The 19576-nt window shown below is 39.1% G+C and overlaps 1 protein-coding gene across 1 annotated transcript in view; it reads left to right on the top strand.

Annotated features, from left to right (window-relative positions):
- The window catches only part of CMYA5 (cardiomyopathy associated 5), an 87167-nt gene that overhangs the window by 50340 nt on the left and 17251 nt on the right, over positions 1-19576 (top strand). Inside the window, exons 6-9 of the mRNA XM_035014732.1 lie at positions 3870-3988; positions 9663-9812; positions 13064-13210; positions 14306-14453. Coding sequence (XP_034870623.1) covers positions 3870-3988; positions 9663-9812; positions 13064-13210; positions 14306-14453 — 564 coding nt within the window. The remainder of the gene's footprint in view (positions 1-3869; positions 3989-9662; positions 9813-13063; positions 13211-14305; positions 14454-19576) is intronic.

Below are 19576 nucleotides of genomic sequence, written 5' to 3' on the forward strand. Positions count from 1 at the left end.
TGAGCTACTGAATTTTCACTTTTAGACACTGTGCTTTTAAAAGCTAAACGACAGCTTTGAAAGAAAATTGCATGTGCTTTAGTTAAATAACAATTATCATAATGTAGATTTTTAACTGCTTCCTTTAGATGTGTTCTGTATTTTCAGCCTAATCTGGACCATCTTTCTTGTCATTGCATACAGAATACTGCGTAGATACTTAGACTTATTGGTTAAATATGAGCATTTGAAAGAATCATTCATTTTTGCTTTGAGTAATTTTATGACTTATGTAATCTTAATGGAATGTTCTCTCATTTTCTCTTCAAAAGATAGGCATGCATTTATCTTTCTGCTCAGCTAATCTAAATGAATCTTCCTCTTTTGATTATGTTTTGTCTTTGTTGCTGTTGTTAACACTCAATCTAAGGGAAATTTGTCATTATCTTAAAAGGCAAAACACTCAACAAGAAACTAGGAAATGTCTGTAAGAACACATACCATCAGATCTATATTTATCTTTTGGAGCATGTGATATATTTTTTTTTATTTTTATTTTTTGGAGCATATGATACTGAACTGCTCATACTGATCTGATACATTTTCCCTTTTGCCTCAGGGCAAGACCTGAGGTCCTTCCTACCAGTTGAGCCTAATGTTTTTATCATTTTTACCCCTTTCATGTAAAATTTTAAAACTGTATATTGTAAAATTATAAAATTGTGAGTTTACTTCAATGCCACATTGCGAGAGAGCATAAAGCAAAATGAAAAATTTGTATTTGTGATATACTAATATATAGAAACCTGATTTTTTTAGATAATGAAAACTGCACAGATAAATCCTGTTTACCTTTAAAAACAATCTATTCAACAGAATATTGCTAATAAGTTTTAAGAAAAAAACTTGTTTAATATTGACATTAATCAATAAAGTTTTATTACAGTGGCTCTCTTATAGATCAGTTACCCAGGGAGCTTTAAAAAGTGCTGACATCTGAGTCTTACCTCTTGAGATTCTGGTTTAATTGGTCTGGGGGATGGCCTAGGCATCCTTAAAGCTTCTGAGGTGATTTTAATGGGCAGACAGGGTTGAGAACCTCTGGTTTCTAACGGTCTATCCTTTGGCTCAATTGTTCCTCATACTGGCTGCACCTGAATTACCGGTGGGGTTGGTTAAGCCAAAGTCCCTGGAGCCTCACCCCAGGTCCACCAGAGGGGACCACAAGGTGGGACCAGGGCTCTGCATGTTTACCAGTCCTCATGCAGGAGTCTGAGGCACACGAGGCAGGCCCGGAAACTCAGACCCAGGCTTTGCCCCCAGTTTTCTTTATTTTTTAAAAATTATACATTCCTCTAGGTATTACTGATTTGTATTTTCATCTAAAAAGTATATGGATTCATAGTGCCATTTCATATATACTGGACAGTGTAGATGCATTATTTGCTTATTTGTACTTCATCTACTCATGGAATGTACTGATTGATTGGCAGGAAAATTTGGCGAATAGAAAATTGCACGTGCTTTTATCTTAAAAAACGCTGTAGCACATTTTTATTTTTCTGCACCTTAGAGTATTAACTTGCTAATATGAATTGGCATTCATTTAATTCTAAATACCATTTCTTTGGTTTCATGCTTGAACTTGTTCATCCGTGTGTCATTTTAATTCATTATTATTTCATTGTCCAGTTGACAATGAATTAATCTCTGCTAAAGCTGCATGCCACCTAAAGGAGAGTACACTTGGGATAATCATTATTTCCCTGTGAAGAAAAAAGATAGCAAAATTTGGGATTTGGGATTTAATGGAAGCCCTGTTAGACATGCGTACGTGTGCGTGCGTGGACACACACACGCACAAACACACACACGTGGCGAAGCTTGATTGTTTCACCAAAAAGAAGGCTTTTATGTCCTCAAGACAACTTCTGCCTCACAGTCTCAATTTTGTTGGTGTTCCTTTCCATGAGAAGAGCTTATTATCTAGTTGGGTTTTTTTTTTTTTTTTTACCTTGTTTCTTTTTCCTTCCTTCATATTATATCTCTAAAGGCAGTGCTGGTCTATTAAATGATTTTTCTCAACACTGAAAATGCTTAAATTAAGGAATGCTGTCAAGCATATGTAGACTCAATATTTGCATATTTTGAAAAACACATTTGCTTAGAAAATGCTGGGCTGTTAAGAAGGTGCATTTTTTTTCTCATGTTATAATAATGAAAAAGAAGGAGAGTTCCAACCATTATAGGACCTGCTTTTAAAAAGATGTTCCCTTGCCCTTTCATACACTGATGTTAAAATTGAACAGATTAGTGCATAAGGGAAAACTCAAGCATTTTATTTGTGGTATCTACAATCAGAACTTTTGTGTTTCAGAAAGTCTCCCATCTAGTCAGTGATGTGCGTTGACTAGGCTTAGTATATGTACCAGTCAGCATTGTTCATTAATTCAGAATCTATCATCTCCACCCTCTGAGCCCCCACCAAAGCCTTCATTTAGGTGTGGTGTCTTCCCTCACCTAGAGCATTGTGGGCTTCTCCCAACCGATCTCACTACGCCTCTGGTCTGCATAGTTGCTCTGATCCTTTCTCAGACTCCTGCCAGGATATTCTCACCTTGTGAAGACACTTCTGTGGCTCTCCTTGCCTTACAAGATAAAATGGAAATGCTTGGTGGACATGAAAGGCTCTTCACAGTCAAGTCACAAACCTCCTTTTCATTTGTTCTCTATCTCCATTCCCCAGTTCACAAGGCAGCCCATGGACCCCTCTGGCCCTCAGACTTGCTACACCCTCTCACAGCTCCATGCCTTGATTCACGCTATTCTTCCGTGTGCAACATCCTTCCTTTCCTGCCTCAGGAACCCCTACTCATTCTTTAAGACGCAGCCCAAATGTCACCTCTCTTTGAAGCCCCTACTGGACCCAACTGTCCCAAATCAGATGACAGAGATCTAGGTTAAGTGAGGAAGGAGCCGTACAATATCTAGAAGAAGAAAGTTCCAACAGCAAGTACAAAGGCTTGGAGGTGGATCTGTGCCGCCCAAACCAAAAAGTCCATGCTAATGAAGCTGATGGAGTTCCTCAAAGCTGGCTTAATTGCTGGAATATAATTCTAGTCCCCTGTGAGCCAGGTGCATAGAGGAGAGCTCGTAACCAAATTTTAGGCCCCTCATGCTGAAGTGAAATGCTTTGGCAATCTCTCCTTCCCTTTTTACCTCTTTGGAATCAACCTGTTTTGTTTTAAAGCCCAGTTTGCACCTGGATACAAATGTTAAGTGTTAGCATCCCTCCTAAGAGGGTCATGAGTATATAAAAGCTGCTGACTTACAAACTGTGGTGTGTTTAGTCTTTCAAGAATTTATAGACTTTATCCTCCTTCACTGCTATATCCCCAGTACCCAGAGCAGTGCCTGGCACATAGTAGGTGAACATAGTTTTTGAAAGACTAGATAACTAGAAGCGTAATTGGAAGGGTTGAGAACAGCAAGGACATCAAAGAGTGTGTGAATTTCCAGACGGGTTCGCAACCTTTATATCCTTCAGGAAACAAAGAAAAAAAGAATCGTTAGAATATAGTAATTTTTAGGACTAACTTTACAGATGCAAAATTGAGACTGTATAATTTGATGGCATCTATTTGGATCTGAGAATAGAGGCATGGAATTTCTAATATTAACCAGTTTCACCAAAGAATCCTAAGAATAAATAGATTTTAGACCTATCTTTCTGGACTTCAAAACAGTTTAACTCCTTTTTGGATATAGTGCCTCACAAAACCCACCACTACCACCACCAACAACCACCTCATTTTAAGCAATTGTTTCTAGCTTTCATTCTGTATGTTAATTTCTTGACTTACGTAGAAATGTCCCCCCCCCCCCCATAGGTTGCTTTCTGCAATGGAGAGCACTGCCTCTTTAGAGAAAATGCCTGCTGCGTTTTCACTTTTTGAACATTATGATGACAGCTCAGCAAGAAGTGACCAGATGTTAAAACAAGTGGCTGGTAGGAATTTTAAGATATTAATTCCCTCGATGAAATTTGGCAGTGTTTCCTTGTTTGTTTTGTAAAGTTTTTAAATTAAAGTATAGTTGACAATATTATATAAGTTTCAGGTGTACAACATAATGATTAAAAAATTTTATACAGTAAGCTGTGCTCACCAAGGTAAGTGTAGTTAGCATTCGTCACCATACAGCGTTATTACAATGTTATTGACTCTATCCCCTACGTTGTACTTCTCATCTCGGTGACTTACTGATTTTATAACTGGAAGTCTCTACGTCTTAATTCCCTTCACCTATTTCACCCATTCCCTGAAGCCCCCTCCCCTCTGGCAACCACCAATTTGTTCTCTGTATTTATGATTCTGTTTCTTTTTGTGTTTGCTTGTTCGTTTGTTCCGTTTTTTAGATTCCACACATAAGTGAAATCATATGGTATTTGTCTTTTTCTGACTTATTTCATTTAGCATAATACCTCCTAGGTCCATCCATGTTGATGCAAATGGAAAGATTTTGCTTGTGCCCAGTGGTGGAATTCCTGGATTATATGGTATTTCTGTTTTTGAATTTTTGAGGAACCTCCATACTGTTTCCCACAGTGGCTGCACCCACTTACATTCCCACCAACAGTGCACTCCAATATCTACAATCTCCACATTCTCGCCAATATTTGTTTTTTTTCTTTCCTTTTTGATACTAGCCATTCTGACAGGTGTAAGGTGATATCTCGTTCTGGTTTTGATTTGCATTTCCCTGTTGATGAATGATGTTGAGCATCTTTTCATGTGTCTGTTGGCCATCTGGATGTCTTCTTTGGAAAAACTATTCATGTCCTCTGCTCATTTTTTAATTGAATGATTTGTGTGTTTTGATGTTGAATTGTTATAAATTCTTTATATGTTTTGGATATTAACCCTTTAGATACATCATTTGCAAATATCTTCTCCCATTCTGCAGATTGCTTTTTTGTTTTATTGCTTGTTTCCTTCACTGGGCAAAGGCTTTTTATTTTGGTATAATCCCAATAGTTTATTTTTGCTTTTGTTTCCCTTGTAAAATTTTTGTATGTAAGGAGATATAACTGGAAAAAACTCTTAGTTGTAAAAATTTAAAGCTAGATTCTGAATCAAAGCATAAGACTAGCATACCATTTCAGTTATAATCTGCATTTCCATCTGAAGCTCTGTGACTGTCCTGGGCTATCAAGGAGATAGGAAGAAGTAGCAATGGAACCAAAGGGTCCCATCTTTTTTCTCTCTTTGTAAAATAGGATTTCTCTCTCTGTCTTCGAGAGATTATTTGCTTCGCACCAGCAGTCAGATATAGAAGGAAAAATAAATCAAATATTTTCATATGCGTTGAACAGATTTTTCCTTATGAGTAGTTTTTCCCTCTTCAACTGAGTCGTCCCCCCGCCCTCCGCTTTTTTCATACTAAACAGATTAGCTTAGAGAACTAACAGCTCAGCATCATGCTCTGTGGCCAGGAGCCTCCTACTCAGCTGTCAGAAGCATCCTGCCGGCTCTTCAAAATATTTTTTAAAGTGCTATTTTAACAAACAAGACAATGAAACTTATTTAGATTTCTCAAAGCTGCTGTGTTTCAGTGAAGTTATGAAGTTTCACTTACTGTAAAATATACTCAGATATCTTCCTTAAAAGATTCTATATTCTTTCCAAACCACCTTAAAGACAGCTGCTATTTTTACATTGACAATTAATTTTCATTCCTGTAGGAAGAATTTTAGTTTGGTAAAGGGCTTTTTCGGGGGTCTTTTAAAAAGACCCCCCAAACCCACCAACCTTATAGAAAGTGAAAAATTCAGTCATTTATCATAAGAGATTTTCTCTATAAATGTGTTAAAACCAAAGGGTGTTTTTTGTAATGTCTTTAAATCGAGAGGTGATTGGAAACTAAGAAATTCTGATTAACAGAGTAGGTTGTTCGCTTCTAAGGGATTCATTGTATGCTGCTGTTCATTTAGAAGGATATTCTTTCGAATATCTGACAGGCAAAATGAGAGGACATTTTATATATTTGAGAGGCCACAGAGTTAAGTTGTCACAAAGTGTTAATGATTCGTTCAGAAAGAGGGTGCTTGGGACTCCCGGGAGTTCCGAGCCGTTTACAGGGAGACTGATTTCTGAGAAGCAAAGCTGCACATGGTATGGCTGCTTCATGGGATTGGAGCCCAGGGGTGTTGACTTACTGCTAAATAGTATTTGTTCATTTTTGACTGGTGGTGGTGACGCCTCTCAGATATAAAATCCTCACTGGGTACCTGAAAAGTTAATCCGATCACTGCCTAAGCCAATCAGAAATTCTAAGGAAAGGATGTGACAGCCCCTAGCATCTATTTCACACTCACATGGCGCCAGGCACTGGGGACACCGCAGCATATCTTTTGCTCCAATCTTGCGACAAGCCTAGGAGGTAGGTTTTGTTATTATTCCCATTTGACAGGTGAGGAAACAGAGGGAACAGAAAAATGTCTCCTATATTGCCCTAGATATACGGCTACTTGTGCGGTGTGGGGGGTGGGGTGGGGAGCAGTTCGGCTTCAGGGTCTCTGCCCTTGAAACACTGCCCCACCACAGAGAGGCGGAGTGCCTTGCCCTGAGAGAAGGGATAACCAGAGATTAGTAACATCCAAGGCTTCCTCGACTTTGCCTCCTAGGGACTTGGTTTTTTTTTTTTTTTTTTTTTTGTGGTAAAATACACATAACATAAAATTTACCATCTTAACCACTTTGAGGTGTATAGTTCAGTAGTATTAAGTGTATTCACATTCTCGCACAACCATCACCAGTATCCATCTTCCAAATTCTTTTCATCCTGCAAAACTGAAACTGTACCTCTTGAACAACACCTCCCCATTCCCCCGGCTCCCCAGCCTCTGGCAACCACCATTCCACTTGCTGTCTCTATGAATTTAACTACTCTCCGTCCCTCCTGTAAGTGGAGTCATACGGTATTTGTCTCTTTGTGACTGATTCATTTCACTTAGTGTCATGTCCTCAAGGTTCATGCATGGTGGCATGCGTCACATGTCCTTCCTTTGCTTTTCTTGTTTCCCCCCCCCCCGCTCCCTTTTCAAGGCTGAATAATATCTTATTGTATGTCTATACTGCATTTGCTTATTGGTTCACCCACTGATATCTACTTGGGTTGCTTCCACATTTTGGCTGTTGTGAATCATGCTGCTCTTCTGGGAACAGCTAGATGGAGTGGAAATCTACGTGGCCACACAGGTGCTGAAGTCCAAGTTGATCTGATGCTTACCTGAGTGTGACAGCTCTTTATGGGCACATGCCATCAGGTAGAGGGAATCCATGGTGTCATTTCTCTGCCCAATTCCTTAGCCTCCCATAAAGAAGCCTTAAAATCCCATTTTGTATTTTTTTGGCATTACTCCTTTGCAAGTTTATTCCTATAGAAGTGTAAACAGAGTTGCTAATGTATGAAATCTGAGCCCCTGATATCCTGCCACACAGGAACTGCAAATCTAGCCATTATCGTTGGATTGCATCTATGGAATATTCTTATTCTCTTTTTAATTTTAGAATGCTTTGAAAAGTAAAAATGTTTCCTGTTTTTGAAAAGAGATGTTTTAACTGGGGGGAATTTTGGGGGAAGGAGCACATGAGGTACAAAATCATTCCTAGCCCACATGCTTTGCTTAATTCCCTACAACCACTTCTTCCTTAAAATTTGGTGATTTGTTGGGGGAGTAAATATCACTTTTTTAAGTTTGTTAAGCTACCTAAGAGAGAGAGAGATTTTTGAAAACATGTTGCCATTTTTAAAAGCAGATATAGCTCAATGTAAAATTCATAGGAAAAAAGAAAGGGAGATTTTCATCATTCATGCCTCAAGGAGTTCAGCACCGTTTCAAAGACGATTGACAATAGTTGAAGAATTCTGCCTGGCTCTTCAGTAAACCTGGGCACCATGAAAATTTACTGAACTACATTTATCTGGATGGACTCCTGTAGAATGTGACACTGATTTCCTGCCCGGAAGACAAATAAGAAAGTTAAAGACAGTGTGAGGGTCTCTGAACCATTATCATTCGTTGGGGAGGTGCTCTGACAGGCAAGCTTCTGAGGTTATTGAGCAGCCTGCTCAGCATGTCTTACCTCTGCAGTCCCTCTGTGATTTACCAGATGATGGATCCCCAGTTCAACTCCCATCTTCACGGGCTTCCTGCCTTCTCTCCATTTTCTGTGCTCCTGCCAAGGCTGTTTTGCCTTTTGAAACTTTAGCGCTGTTTGTGTGTCAGACAATCTACTAAGCACTTAATGTATATATGCTGCTTACAACAAACCTGGGAGGAAATGGTATTATTATTATTATTATTATTATTATTATTATTATTATTATTCTCCCATTTCAAAGATGGGGAAACTGAGGCTAAGCTAACACAGCTATTAAGTGGGGGATCTGGCATTTAACCTCAGACTGGTGTCTCTGCTTTGAAGCCTATGAACTTGACCACTCTCTTATCCTGCTTTTCATAACTCTGTGTTTCCTTAGCTCCTTATCTCTTTATCGAATCTTTTCAATTTGTCTCTTTTTGTTCCATTCTTTAGACCTATTTATTATTTTATTTTATTATTATTTTTTTTTACCTTCTTGTTGAACTAACCTTTGTTTTCTTTTCCTTCGGTGTTGACTTTTCATAAAGTAATCTCGTAAAATTTGGCCCATAGTATTTCAGTAAGCTTATCTCTCAGGAAATGTTGACTGGAAAAAATAACCACAAAAGCAAATTTAAAAGCATGACATCTTTTCAACTATAGGAATAACCTTTTCCTCTAATTTGTAAAATATGTTCAATGCTTTTGTATCTCAAAAATTTTGGAAGAGAGTTGCATAAGAACTTGATTTATGGCGTTGTACATACCATTAATGTTCAATATGCATAAACTTTAAAAATCTCTATGAAAACACTTGAGAATATTGTCTGAATTTAAAATTCAGAAAAATAGAATTATATTAGATATCTAAACCTTACCTTTGCATCAGTTAATAGGGTACTTTTTCTTTTATGTAGTTTTTATATTTTGTTTAATTTTTAAAAAATGTGTTGGTATAGTCACGTTAGAAAGAGAAAATGGGATAGTAACTTCAGAAAGTGTATTTTGATATTTTTTATTCATACCAGTCTTTTTTCAGCTTTGATGATGTAGCAACTGGATCTGAAAGAGTTTTATTTGTCTCTGTTCTGAATATAGACCCTATTTATGTAGAAGGAAACAACAGTGGTTATGTAGCAAAGCAACTCAAGTTTTCATTTTGAAGGAAAACCAAATCATTTGATGCATCCTCTCACCTCTATATAAGTTTGTTACTTTGAATGTAGGACTACAGAAGATTATTATCAAGTGATGACAGTTTGGGATCTATGTTTATTTCTCTGTGTCTATAAGCACGTATATACAAATGCATAAAAAACATTTTGGAGGGACACATACTCAAATGTCACAGTGGTTGCCTCCAGCGAATATGCTTGGGTGGGTGTTGTTGAGAACAAGGGAGCCCTTCCACATTTACTCCATGTATTTCTGTATTGTTTGAAGTTTTTTCAATGAGCATAAGTGAGTTTAGCATAATGAAAAAGAAACAATGAGTAAAAACAGCATTAGCGATAATCAATCTTGCTTTTATTCCAGTTCCACAGCCTCCTAGATTAGAACCTCAGGAAGCAAATTCTGCCACCAGCACCACAATTGCAGTTTATTGGAGCATGAACAAAGAAGATGTCATTGATTCATTCCAGGTTTACTGCATGGAGGAGCCACAGGATGACCAAGAAGTAAACGGTAGGATTGCTAACACAAATACAGATGCATGTCAACATTTCTGTAACTTAATATGAAGTATTTAAAGATATGCATATTATGATTCATTCCACAAAGCATTTATAGCACATATAAAAACAGCAACAAACCAACAACCATATAAGCAAACATAAAACACATAAGCAGAAATTGGAAATCAGAATCAAGGAAAAGAAAATGCATACATATCATAATGGTCAACATGAATATTGTCATTGAGATTCAGATTTGGCTTTGAGCTCTCAGGATAACAGGAGCAACTAAGATTCTCATTTTCAGAAAGGAGCACTTCAGGGAGAACAAGTCTCCATCAGTGCTTGAGTCTAAAAGAAAGTATAACATGTACCAATTTGCAGAAGAGAAATGAGCTGTATACAAGATAGTGTCCTCCAAAATAATTTTTTTTTAAGATTTTATTTATTTATTTGACAGAGAGATAGAGAGAGAGCACAAGTAGGCAGAACGGCAGGCAGAGGGAGAGGGTGAAGCAGGGTCACCGCTGAGCAGGAAGCCGGACTCGGGGCTCGATCCCAGGACTCTGGGATCATGACCTGAGCCGAAGGCAGCTGTCCAACCAACTGATCCACCCAGGCGCCCCCCTCCAAAATAATTTTAATGCAAATGCAGTATTGGATGTCATGGCTGGCGGTTTCTCAGATCCACCTTGATAAAAGCTGCAAACAAACCATAAAGGTTAATTCAGGGTTCATAATTCTCAAGGCATGGGCCTCAGTATGTGTAGTCTCCCTGTGTCTCCAATTCATATGCAGATGGAAGTGAAAGTGATTAGTAGGGTGAATGTATGACACATATTTAGTTGAGCCTCTGTAAATATCTCTCTGTTCAGTAGGACTTCTAATGAGACCTAGATGCCAAGCAAGCACTTGGAGTCTGTACTTCCTAATGAATCAGAACTGTTGTGCTGGCATTTTTATATTGCTTGTTGAAGACAGACCCACATATTTTGGAAACCCCATGAGCATGTGACAGGATGGACATGGCATTACAAAACTCAGGAGCCCAATTTGTCATGAGGAACAAATTATAATATAGTTTGCTGTTACCAAGATTTAAGGCTTTTGAGATGTCATATGATACTTATTTAAATTAGGAAAAGGTAAAAAAAAAAAAAAAGCAACCATAGGCATAGTGTAAAGTTGGCTAAGTTTGTTTATTAAGGACTGCTTATTTTCCTGGCGATGTGATCATACATCTGTCACAACACAAGGTGAGTGTCATTATCCCCATGTGCAAATAAGGAAACTGATGGGAGGTGAAGTAATTTGCCCACGGTCACACAACTTATACATCAGGGGGGTAGGATTCAAGCACAAACCTTTGAGACTCCAAAGCTTATGTTTTGGTTTGCTTGTTTCTGTTTGTTTTGTTACAGCACGCTTCTCCCTCCTCGATATCTAGCTGTAGAGGTCAGGGAACTGTGTGGCTCTCCATGACTCCTCTTAACACCAATTTATTGCCTGGAATGTTTTGTTTGAAGCGCTTCAGCTCCTCCCCACCCCCAGCCTCCAAACGCTTAACGTGTCCTGTGTCTCATTCATTTGACACCTTGAAATCTACTGATGTCAGTTAGCTGATCCAGTGATCTATACTGGGATACTGTGCTGTGTGTGGGGTCTCCCCCAACATACATTGTGTGCATTGTTGAAAGAAGTGCTGGGACAGCAGGACTCAGCCGAAGGGCATGATTCCACTGAAGACTGCAGCCACAGTTTCTACAATGTGGGGGAAATGTTTTTCAGTGTGTAAGTCCTTATGAGATTCTTTAAACCAAACTTTCCATCCAGAAAGTATAGCTCAGTGGGTTGGAAAGATGCAATTAAAGAAACTGAGTTGAAGAGCTTCTAAATCTCCTTTAAAAGAAAATGATCTGAAACAAATAATGCAATATATGTTAAGGAAAAAAAAAAAAGAAGAAGAAGAAGGTAGCGGGAGGGGAAGAATGAAGCAGGGGAAATCGGAGGGGTAGACGAACCATGAGAGATGATGGACTCTGAAAAACAAACTGAGGGTTCTAGAGGGGAGGGGGGTGGGAGGATGGGTTAGCCTGGTGATGGGTATTATAGAGGGCACGTTGTGCATGGAGCACTGGGTGTTATGCACAGACAATGAATCATGGAACACTTCATCTAAAACTAATGATGTAATGTATGGGGATTAACATAAGAATAAAAGAAAAAAAAAGAAAATGATCTGGGCTTCTTAACTGGAGGAGTTTTGAAGATGTGACTTTCAAGAGAAATAATGGAGGAGAACTAAAATGACCACAGGCTAATTTAAAAAAGAAAATAATTCTTTGTAAAGGAGAAAAAATTTCAGTAAGAATAATCAGATTGGCCCAAAGGGGCACATGTTCGTAATGGTATCGCGTAGGAATGCCACTAAAATATTGAAAGTAAAATAACGTAAGAAATTTTAGGAAATGTCTTGTTTGAACAAGTTATTTTTTAGAATAGTATGACTTATCAAAGTTATTCAAGTATTTCTATAAATCGTGGAACTCTCTAGTTGAAAGGATTCTGGAATTCATGAGGAGGAACCAGGATTTGAAACTTTGAAAATCATGCTGAGTACTAAAATTGTTTACTAATTTGGAAAGGTATTTTATAACATCATAAATTTAGAGAAAATGGGGTTGTCCATATTTATTACATACTCTCCTGAAATATTAGCATTGCTTCTTACGAATTTTTTGAGAATGTACTACAGACATTTAAGCTATTATAATATAAACTACGCAATTTTAGTGTTTGCTATTGAAATAAGTTATTTTAATTGTGGCAGATGAAGCCCAGAATGTTACTAATATGCTATTATTTTCTGGTAAGCATTCACAGTAATAATGCATCACTCTAAATATCTCTTTTTACCATGCTGTTACTTTCTTATGGATTCTAAAGTGAGAGCTATCACAAAATGATACCTGTCAGTTTTTTTTTTAATTTTTTTATTCTTATGTTAATCCCCATACATTACATCATTAGTTTTTGATGCAGTGTTCCATGATTCATTGTTTGGGCATAACACCCAGTGCTCCATGCAGAATGTGCCCTCCTTTATACCCATCACCAGGCTAACCCATCCTCCCACCCGATATCTGTCAGTTTATCAGTTTGAATTTTCCACTGAAAATAGTAGAGCAATTCTTCCAATAGCTATAATTTTCAATTAACTTTGGAAGACACCCTAGAGTTTATAACTGTGTTTTATGCTAGACTTGGTAGAAGAATACAGATTGACAGTGAAAGAAAGCTACTGCATTTTTGAAGATTTGGAACCTGACCGATGCTATCAAGTGTGGGTAATGGCCGTGAACTTCACTGGATGTAGCCTGCCCAGCGAAAGGGCAATTTTTAGAACAGGTAAAGAGATGTTAAGGGGGTGTTGGGAGGCAATATTCAATTCTTCGCACACTACTGAGATCAACTAATAAGCATTTATTAAGCACCTATTGTGTGCTGGGTGTTGTACAGTGCTGAGTATTCAGTGACGAATAAAGCTTGGTTCCTGTTCTCAAGAAGCTTGCAGTCAAGTGGGAGAGATAAAAAACAAAAGATCATAAAAAACTGTGGTAAGGGCCATGATCTAGTTATTTACAAGTTATTATGAGAACACTCCACAGGGATACCCGAGAGAGCTGGGGTGGGGGCAGGATCTGGAATGGCTTCTTAGAATTGATGCCTGAATGGAATCCTTTAAAGGATCAGTTAAAGGAGTGTATTCCATTTGAAGAAAACATGTGAGCAGAGACATCAAGGTAAGAAACAGTATGGAGTGTGCAGGGCACTACAAGAAGTTTGTTACTACTTCTTTGACTTAAAAACAAGGAGAGGAAAGACATGAAGTAAGAAAGGCTAGTGTTTGGGGGCCATGTTTGCCAAGGTAAGAAGCTTCATCGTATGGGTGCTGGGAGCCCCCAAAGAGTTTTCAGCAATGATATTCAACTGGGAATGCATTCCCACAGTGAAGCCTTTTCACAGGGAGCTGAAGTAGGTGCGGCATAAACCAAGTTTGCATTGCCTTGAAGATCATTGTAACTACCTCAGAGGAAGAAATGACTCACTCCCACCATTTTATCCTTTCTTCTTGCCTTCTGAAACAAGTATTTATTAAGTACCTACTGAAGGCAAGATCATGGCTAACTTTTTTGTGAAGGGAGGTAGACAAGAATCTTCCTTTTTATTTGCTTGGATATGTAGAAAGAAACTGGCGGGATTTCTAGGAAGCTAATATTAAAGGCTCTCTGGGGATGGGTGAAAACTGCAATTTGGAAGGTAGAGGTGGGAGGGAGACTTTTCATTCTTTAAATTTTCCTATCTTTTGGGCTTTCAACCAAGAATGTATTTTTTAATCAAAAATTCAAATAAGGTCATGCCCAAGCACATTTCTCAGGGTACCAGGGAAGCAGGGCTGATGTTCATATTATGTTCCATAATTGATTTAGTTCTCTCTTGCAGCCCCTTCCAGCCCTGTAATCTGCGCCGAGGACTGTACGGTGTGTTGGAACATGGCCACCATCCGATGGCAGCCTGCCAACCCAGAGGCTACTGAGACCTATACTCTGGAGTACTGTAGACAGCACTCTCCAGAGGCCGAGGGCCTCAGGTAAGGAGCCTCTCCTCGGGAGACCTCACCTCTCCACGGGGAGAGCCCAGGGTGCCCGGAACTCAGCTGAAGGTCCTAACCTAACTCAGAGCTTCTGCTCACAGAGGGAGAAGAGCTTCCTAAAATCTTGCTGAGCTAATGAAGCTGTTGACTTGATTTGCAACTCCATCACTATTCATCAATGAACTCCCAAGTTTGTAATAAAACACATGCTACAATGCAGAATAATGACTCCCTTGTAAGAAAAATGTATGCAAATTTTAATAAGATGGAACATTCTTTGAGGTATATTTAACTTGAATCCTTAGACAGGATTTATGCATATTTCAAGCACTTTTTAGTAGTTATATCAGAATATTAGTAGTTATATCAGAATTACTACTAATAGTGAGCTTGTATATAAAGTAAATCTGGGTCTCCTTGATGTATTGGTAATACAAAGGAGCTATTATATATATATTATTACAGAGACATAGCTGCCTCTCTAAGAGCATGAAGGATCTAAAGAGATTTTGCAGGAAAAAAAGAAATGGGAAGCTCTCTCACTAAACTTATAAAGCTTTAAATTTATCAATAAAGGGCTGTACATCCTGGGGGCATTTGGTAAATATTGATTTATTTACTGAGGGGGTGATTTCTTAGCCTCCGTCCATGGCAACAGAGCAACTTTACATTCTATGATGCATATTCAGGTCATTATTATTAATGCTCATATTTTAACAGAGACATTTGTAGTTTTTTTTTTAAATGAAATTTACTGAGATAAACTATTTTGGTAGGATATAAAACTTAGAAATAATGGTGTGAAATTAGACAGCTTTTTAATAAAGTGTATTATTTAAGCTCTTGATTACATGATCAGTCAACAACTATTTATTTAGTTATGTGAGGTTTCATTTGACTGAGGAATAATTACAGTTTCTTTCAAGTATGTGAAGATAGGCTTCATAAAATAATGATCAAAGGATGAATTAATGTTGAGTGTATGGGTGGAATGTAGGCATTTCAGCAGTAGTGAGAACATAGTAAATGTACAAAAAACAACATCTCTGTTAATGTGCCAAATGCTGGGTGGCAGGCTTCAGTAACTAGCAAACAGAGGAGTGGTAAACTCTGACTAAGACGGGATGGGAGAAGAGGAGAGAGAAGGAGGAGGAAAGGAAGGAGAAAGGGAGATAGTGACAGAAGAGATTATAACTGACTTTTATTGAGCATTTACTATGTGCCAGTCACTGTCCTCAATGCTTTATGCACATTGCCTTATTTAATTCTTATAGGAACTCTGAGAGAAAACAGACATTTTGAGAGGGTACTGAGCGAGTGAGTAACAATCAGGATTCAAACCCCATTTTGTCAGATTTCGAAGTCCAGGCTGCTAATTCCTGTTTAATGTCACTTAGGGGATTCCTGGGCCTTCTCGACAAAAACCCTTGGTGTCATGAGAATCCTGTATCAGCAGTGCCTGAGTCCCTGAGAATCTCTCCCACTGTTCTCCACCAGCAGTGAGGAAAACCCAGTTCTTTCTGAGGCAAAATCAGACTGTTAAGGAGTACTCTGAAATGACTCATCCTTGTTATGATATCGTCCCCGGCTGGCATTTGCATAAATAATATCAGCACAGTTGGATTCTTAAATCAGCAGAGATCTAGAAAACCTGAGACCCAGTAGCCATCTCACTAAGGGAATTGTGATGTCACCTCATAAACGTAGCTACAGGGAGAAGAGAAAGGGGGAATGGACGGGCAAATGTCATTCATTGAAGGTCTTCAACATGCCAGGAACTGGGCTAAATCTCATTCAGCCCTCTCAACAATCCTAGGAGGGAGCTGAGGTGATGATCTCCATTAAATGAGATTCAAGGAGGTTAAATAATTTGGCCAAGGTAGTAAATGATGGAATGAAAATTTGGAGTTAGGATTCAAACTCAGATCTGTCTTATTCTCTCCATTAGTCCTAAACCTTGAGTTAGTACGTAGACTGAGTTAGTACATGGACTGTGTTAGCATACTTCAACAGCCTGACAACATGGAGTTATTATGTCTCCGTGGTTTCTTTTGTCACATGAAAATCATAGATTTAAAGAGAGAATGCAGTACCATTATTCAAAACTTCGTTGATCAGTGTTTTTCCTTTTCCTGATCACCTTGGGACCCTCAAAATAAAACAAACAAAATGTTCATTTAGTATCAAAAATGATAAATACATTCCAAACAAATCCTTCTATCAAAGCCAAAGGAACCAATGACAGTTCCATTTGTAAGAAAAAAAAAAAAAATGGCCATCCACTAATTTTATTAAGACAAAAGTCGAGCTAATTAAAACATAAGGCTTGTCATTAGTTTATTCTATTTGAGACTTTGCCAGTGGGTTCATTTTTAATTTTTTCCATTAAAGGAGATCATCTGAGAGGCTGGATAAGCAGAAGTTCCTAGTAGTTCTAGAACAATACAAGGATCCTTTGTTAGTGAATGGATATAGTCCAGCGAGTTTAAAGTGAAGGGAAATTCCACATGCAGAGCCTTGTTGATAGTTTGGAGCTGTGTTGGAGATGGAGCTGCTTTCCAGTTAGGTGCTAAAAGACTCCTCAGTGCCAGGAGGTGGAATGGTATGTCCAATCCACAACCCAGGGGTGACTCTCCAGCCTCTGGAGCCCTGCCGAGTCTGACAAAAAATTTAATTTCTTGAAGCAAGCACAAATTTGTTGGCCACAAATCATTGCCCTGTTCATTTGCTAAGTCTGTTGCTCTTGTACCATATTAGAGCCATCCCTCATCAATATAAAAGGCTCAATGTCTTATACCCCAGCTTAGCATCAGGGGACTGGAATAATTCATCCTTAATCTCAGAGGCCCGGGGCCGCAAAACTCGTTTGTATCTCTTTTGGTTCTCCAATTTAAGAGTTCCAGAAGGAAGGAAAATTCTGCTCTTTGGGAGTGGCCATGCGCTTTAGTCTTTCAACTATCTGGTTCTTAAAACCAACTTGAAAGCATTCCTTACAGGGTCGGATAGTTCAAAACTCTATAAAACGTTATTAACTATTTAACTATCATCTATGTTGCTCTATCTCTAACATAACAACTGTACACAGCTAGGCAGATAATAGAATTGATAAACAAGGAAACTTAAAACTTTATCACCTCTAGTCAACAAATGCACATAATCCCTACTGTTCCATTCTATTAGAACCACATTGTTCACTTTGATTTTTTGCACAGCAGCGCATAATTAGAGTTACTCTGTGTCCTGGAAAGAACAGCAAGCCAAGAGGTGTCTGATCCCGCTCACTTGTTGGCTGAGTGCAACTGCAAATGAAAATTTGCAGCCTCAGTGTCGGGACAGTATCTGGCATATTGTAGCTACTCAATAACTACGTGTTACCTGAATGGGTTAATATCAATTAACACTGAACACAAAATACTGATACCAATAAGAGAAGTTAGGCTGGATTTAAGGATAATCTCATTCAAAATGGGAACAAAATAACCATGCTAACAAAGTAGGGAAGAATGGTGAATGAGTTAATTTTAGTGCTTTGGATGCTTGGGTAGGAGATAGGACCAGCCTGGTCTGTGGGCTGGAAACTGGTTAATGGGTCACTCATAGCGAACAGCACTGATAATCTTGTTTAGCCATTGGTTGCATAACCCTTTTATTGGTTCTGGGTTCTATCCAAAAACCCTGTGCTAAACCAGATCCAAAAATTGATCCAGAGGTCACTGCTGGGGGGGAGTAAGGGGTGATCAAAGATTACTTCTTTTTGATGTGGCTAGGCTGGCTGGGTGAGGATGGGGACCTTATCTGTGTAGATATTCAATAAAGGTCTGTTTAATGAATGAATGAGGGGGGCGAATGAGGGGAGTAGCCAAACTCCTTTTGGTTTTGCCACTCTCACATCGTCTAACTGGCTGGAATCTCTGGTCTAACTGGTAGAGGAGAGCTGAGGACTAAATGAGTTCACATCTCTTTCTTACCCTCAAACCCTGAAAAGGCAGACAGCCTTAAAGGCTCCAGTCTGGAGTAGGAAGAGAAATCGAAAGGAAATTAAAAGAATGGAGAAAAGAATGAATAATAGGAACACACACACACACACACACACACACTCAGGGCATTGATTACCCTTTAGATTGGGGAATCTGATTTTGGTTGCCAGAACAGAAACACAGTCATCTTCAGACCTGCATTCATTCTCCCAGTATGATGGCCTCTAAATATTCCGATTTAAGATCAAAGATGCTGGTTGAACTCTTATGGTGAGTGTTTGAATGGAATGAGCCTACTGAGCCCCCAAGTTCCATGACGTGGTATCTGAAATAACCAAGCAATTGCCTCCATTCCATAATCCTCACAGAAAGCACATTTGCATATTTTTGTGTGTGGGCACCATGGCTGGGTCCCAGCAGTCGGCCCCTGTTGGGATTGGGCGTGGGCAGGAGTGACAATCCCTGGCCTGTGTGTGGGGGCTGAGGGAGCTCCTACTCACCCTTTCCTGTTTTTCTTTGAATGCTCTCCTCAGGTTGGGTGGGCTCAAAACACTTTCAAAAATTTTCCACCGCTCGGCTGTTTCCTCAGCTGTTCTGTCTCTCCTGTGTAGAGAGAAGTCAGCAGAACTGTGGGTGGAGGAGGGAAAACTGAGAGAAATATAGTACAGGGATTAGCTGTGTGGGCTGTGCAGAGAGAAGCTGTGTACTGAATGACAAATCTGTGAGACTCAATACACCACAAAAGTAGTCGGTTGTGAACTTCCTGCTCCCCTCCCTGGCTGAGGCTGTAGGGGTGTGGAGACCTTCTCTGGGTCTCCTGCCCCAGAAGCATCCCCAGGGTGGGCTGGGCTCTGGTTGCTGGGCCCATAAGATCACATTCTTCCTGCTTCCAGCTTTCAGGGCCACACGTGGTGGGGCAGGGACAGAAAAGTCTGTCACAGGTGGGTTTTCCAGCTGGGGACACCTGCGGCTCTGTCTGCGTATTAAGGACAAATAAGGGCGAGTTTTCTAATGAACTTAGTACCTGAGCAGGAGATGAAGAATCCCAGCATTTCTTTCTTTTTAAAAAAACTTTGTACTAAGTTTTCAGCTGGATAGGTGATGACGACCAATGGTCAACGGCAAATGATTTGACCTTCCCAA

This window comes from Mirounga leonina, unplaced genomic scaffold (assembly GCF_011800145.1).
Source record: "Mirounga leonina isolate KUSES-001 unplaced genomic scaffold, KU_Mleo_1.0 Mir_168, whole genome shotgun sequence".
In the NCBI taxonomy this organism is placed as follows: Eukaryota; Metazoa; Chordata; class Mammalia; order Carnivora; family Phocidae; genus Mirounga; species Mirounga leonina.